The sequence below is a fragment of the Malurus melanocephalus genome, unplaced genomic scaffold (assembly GCF_030028575.1).
Source record: "Malurus melanocephalus ecotype Western Australia unplaced genomic scaffold, MMel_1.1 scaffold_738, whole genome shotgun sequence".
Taxonomy (NCBI): domain Eukaryota; kingdom Metazoa; phylum Chordata; class Aves; order Passeriformes; family Maluridae; genus Malurus; species Malurus melanocephalus.
This window is the reverse complement of record NW_026623970.1, coordinates 124,304-127,621: the sequence shown is the minus strand read 5'-3', so window position 1 is coordinate 127,621 and position 3,318 is coordinate 124,304. Positions and strand designations below refer to the sequence as shown.

Genomic DNA, 3,318 nt, shown 5'->3' with positions numbered 1-3,318 from the left:
CCGCGGCCCCGGCCCCGCGCTCCGCGGCACGTCGGGCTGCAGCGAGCGGGCGCGCCCTGTCCGCGGCGGCGCAGCGGAGTTGGGAGCGGGACGGCGGCGCTGCCAATGCAGCGGCCGAGAGGGGAGGGCGGCAGCAGCAGCGGCGGCAGCAGCAGGAGGAGGAGGAGGAGGAGGCGGCGAGGGGGAGGGCGCAGCCGACAGCGCGCACCGGCCGGCGGCGGCGGGGCTGGCCGGGGCGGCGGGGCCATTGTGTGCTCCAGACGGGGACACGGCCGCTCGCTCCCGCACCCTCGCCCGCACCCGCGGCTCGCAGCACAGAAAGTATCGCGAGAGCGGCCGGAGAACAACCTGCTCCGCCACAGCCCCGCGCCGCTCCCGCGGAGCGCCCGCGCCGCCGCCGCCGCCGCGCACATGCGGACGCCGAGCSCCGCCGCCGCCCGCCGGTGAGTAACGCGGGGAGAGCGCGGAGCGGGGAAACGCGGGGGGAACCCGCCGCCACGCCACACCCCGGCGGGGGAAAGTGCTCCCCGCAAAGTTGGGGAGCGCGGCTGTGGAGGGGGGAGATCCCGAAAGCGGCTCCGCGGTGCTTCCCCCCGCCGGCCCCCCCAGCGCTGCGCGGAGCCGGGCACCGGCGAAGGTCACCGCGGCGGGCTGCGGGGAGCAACTTTGCGGCGGGAGGTGGGGTCCGGGCCSGGGGCTGGTGGTGGCGAGAGTGTCGGGGGGGACGGGCTCGGGGCAAGTTTGTGGGATTTAATCGCGGGCTATAAATGGGGCTGCTGGAACTTTAAAAGGCAGCAAGCTGTGGTTGGCTGGTAGCGAGATTTGGAGTAACATATGGCATTAAAAGGCGCACAGCTGGAGGTAGCATTTCCATCGCAGTGAAGTCAGAGCAGCTGACTCTCCAGCTTGCGGTGTAATTAGCAAACCGAGCACTCCTCCTTCCCTCCCTCCTCCTCCCTCCCGCCTGCCTCTCTCTCCTCTCCCCCTCCCTCCCTCCCGCCGCGCCTCGGTCGCACTCGCACCGCGCTCCCTCCTGCCCGCCCGGCTCCGCGCCCGCGGCCGGCCCCGCCGCGCCCCGCGGAAGGTAAGCGCCCGGCCGCGACACGCAGCCGGCTACAGCCCCAGCCCTGCCCTCCCGCCGGCCTTCCGCCGCTTATTTTCCTCCTTGGGTTTTAATAACTTCAAGGGAAACTTTTTTTTCCTCCCCCTTTATCCCCCCCGCCCTTCCCGCATGCGGGGGCCGGGGCCTCTCCCCCCTCTGCCCCGCGCCCCCCTCCCCGCAGAGCCGCCGCTCCCCCAGCGCCAGCCGCCGCTGTTTTGTTGTGATTCGGTGCATAACGACTGAGGATAAAGTTTAAATGTGCGTGTGTGTGTGTGTGTGTGTGCGTGCGTGACGCGGGGAATATGCTTTATTAAAAGATGCCCCAAGTTAGCGTTGCTGGGAAGACGGTCTGGGAGTTGATGCTTTTTTTTCTTTTCGGGGGTTGTGCGTGCGCTTTCCTCTGCTTAATTTTGTTAAAGTGCTTAGTGGGAGAAACAAAGGTTGAAGGGGCTGCTGCTTTACTAGCTTTTGTTTACTTACAATCAAGTTTTTCCTGTTCGGAGCAGGTGCGAAAGGATGAGAAGCATGTTGTGTTGTCTTGTTTTTTTTTTTTTTCTTTTTCCCTCCCCCCTTAATAAAACTATTACAGACAATTAACAGTAAATGTTATCTCCAAGGCTGTTTCTTTGGCTTGGGTTACCAAAAAGCCGATCTGTTTGTTACAGCTGCTAGGAGGCTTTAGTTTACAGTAGCATTCAAGTTTTTCCTGTTTTGAACAGGTTATGAAGGAAGAATGGAGTTTCCAGACCATAGCCGCCAGTTGCTGCAGTGTCTGAGTCAGCAGCGTCACCAGGGCTTCCTGTGTGACTGTACTGTTTTAGTTGGAGAAGCTCAATTCAGAGCTCACAGAGCCGTTCTTGCCTCTTGCAGTATGTACTTCCATCTTTTCTACAGGGACCAGTTAGACAAAAGGGATATTGTGCATCTGAACAGTGACATTGTCACAGCCCCTGCCTTCAGCCTGCTGCTCGAATTCATGTACGAGGGAAAGCTGGAATTCAACAGTCTCCCGGTGGAAGATGTGCTGGCTGCGGCGAGCTACCTTCACATGTATGACATTGTGAAAGTCTGCAAGGGCAAGTTGAAAGATAAAGAATTATGTTCGGAAGAGAAGATTAATGATGAGGCGGCTGGTTTGGAGAAAGCGGAGCATTTTCTAGATGCCGGAGTGCCCCTGGTCCACGAGTTTGACCCAGGAAACAAACAAAAATTCAGCGTTGCAGAATACGAGAGAGCAGCAGGCAAAGAAAAGGTCAGCAGTCACCCCGCCTGGTCCTCTGATCATATAAGTGTCAGCTCTGTGCCGACAGAGGCAGAACCGTGCGCCGCAGCAGCTGGAAAAACAAAGGCTAATGTCAATAGTTCCACAGGACCTTTGTCCCAAAGGTCTGTTAACCATCCCCTGGCTTCGAGTGATGTGGACTGCGCGCTGGATTTGTCTTTCAAGCCCGTGCCGGGGAGAGATTCCTTACACCCCTCCTATGTCTTTGGACAGCTGGCTTCCGACAGCCAGCAGCAGGGTACCGAGCCACTTGTTAAAGATGAACAAGACTTGCTGTCAGATCAGGAGGACAGCGAAGCCAGGAGTCCAGAGAGTCAGCATTTTGGGAATTCAGCCAAAAGCCTAGTGACAGGGTTAGGACACATGTTCGCGGGGAATGGCAGCTCTCATGCCCGAGAGGAGGATATAGATCAAGAGCGAGACGAGAGCGAGGACGACATGGATTCGTCGGACATCTCCTCGGGTGTCCTCGTGCCTCCCGGGCATATCTGCATTTGTCCCCTGTGTAGCAAGGTGTTCCCGAGCCCGCACATCCTCCAGCTGCACCTGAGCTCTCACTTCCGTGACAAGGACGGCTCCCGCACCCGCCTGTCCCCCGACGGGTCGGTGCCCACTTGCACCCTCTGCGGAAAGACTTTCTCCTGCATGTACACGCTAAAGAGGCACGAGAGGACTCACTCGGGGGAGAAGCCCTACACCTGCGGCCAGTGCGGGAAGAGCTTCCAGTATTCCCACAACCTCAGCCGCCACGCGGTCGTGCACACCAGGGARAAACCCCACGGGTGCAAGTGGTGCGAGAGACGCTTCACACAGTCGGGGGATTTGTACAGACATATCCGCAAATTTCATTGTGGCCTTGTAAAGTCCTTGGTTGTTTGAGATGTGTGACTTTTGTTTTGTTGGTTTGTTTTTTTTTTTTTTTTTTTTTTTTTTT

The 3,318-nt window shown here is 58.9% G+C and overlaps 1 protein-coding gene across 2 annotated transcripts; it reads left to right on the top strand.

Moving 5' to 3' along the window:
- The first annotated feature begins 227 nt into the window (after positions 1-227).
- On the top strand, positions 228-3,298 carry LOC130584618 (zinc finger and BTB domain-containing protein 18.2-like). Of its 2 annotated transcripts, none has more exons than XM_057384706.1 (2): positions 228-443; positions 1,822-3,298. In XM_057384706.1, exon 2 carries the CDS (start codon positions 1,836-1,838, stop codon positions 3,261-3,263), a length of 1,428 nt encoding a protein of 475 aa, XP_057240689.1. In that variant the 5' UTR covers positions 228-443; positions 1,822-1,835; the 3' UTR covers positions 3,264-3,298. The 2 variants fall into 2 exon arrangements, with proteins under 2 accessions (XP_057240689.1, XP_057240688.1); XM_057384705.1 differs by lacking the exon at positions 228-443 and adding an exon at positions 997-1,084.
- Positions 3,299-3,318: the final 20 nt, after the last annotated feature.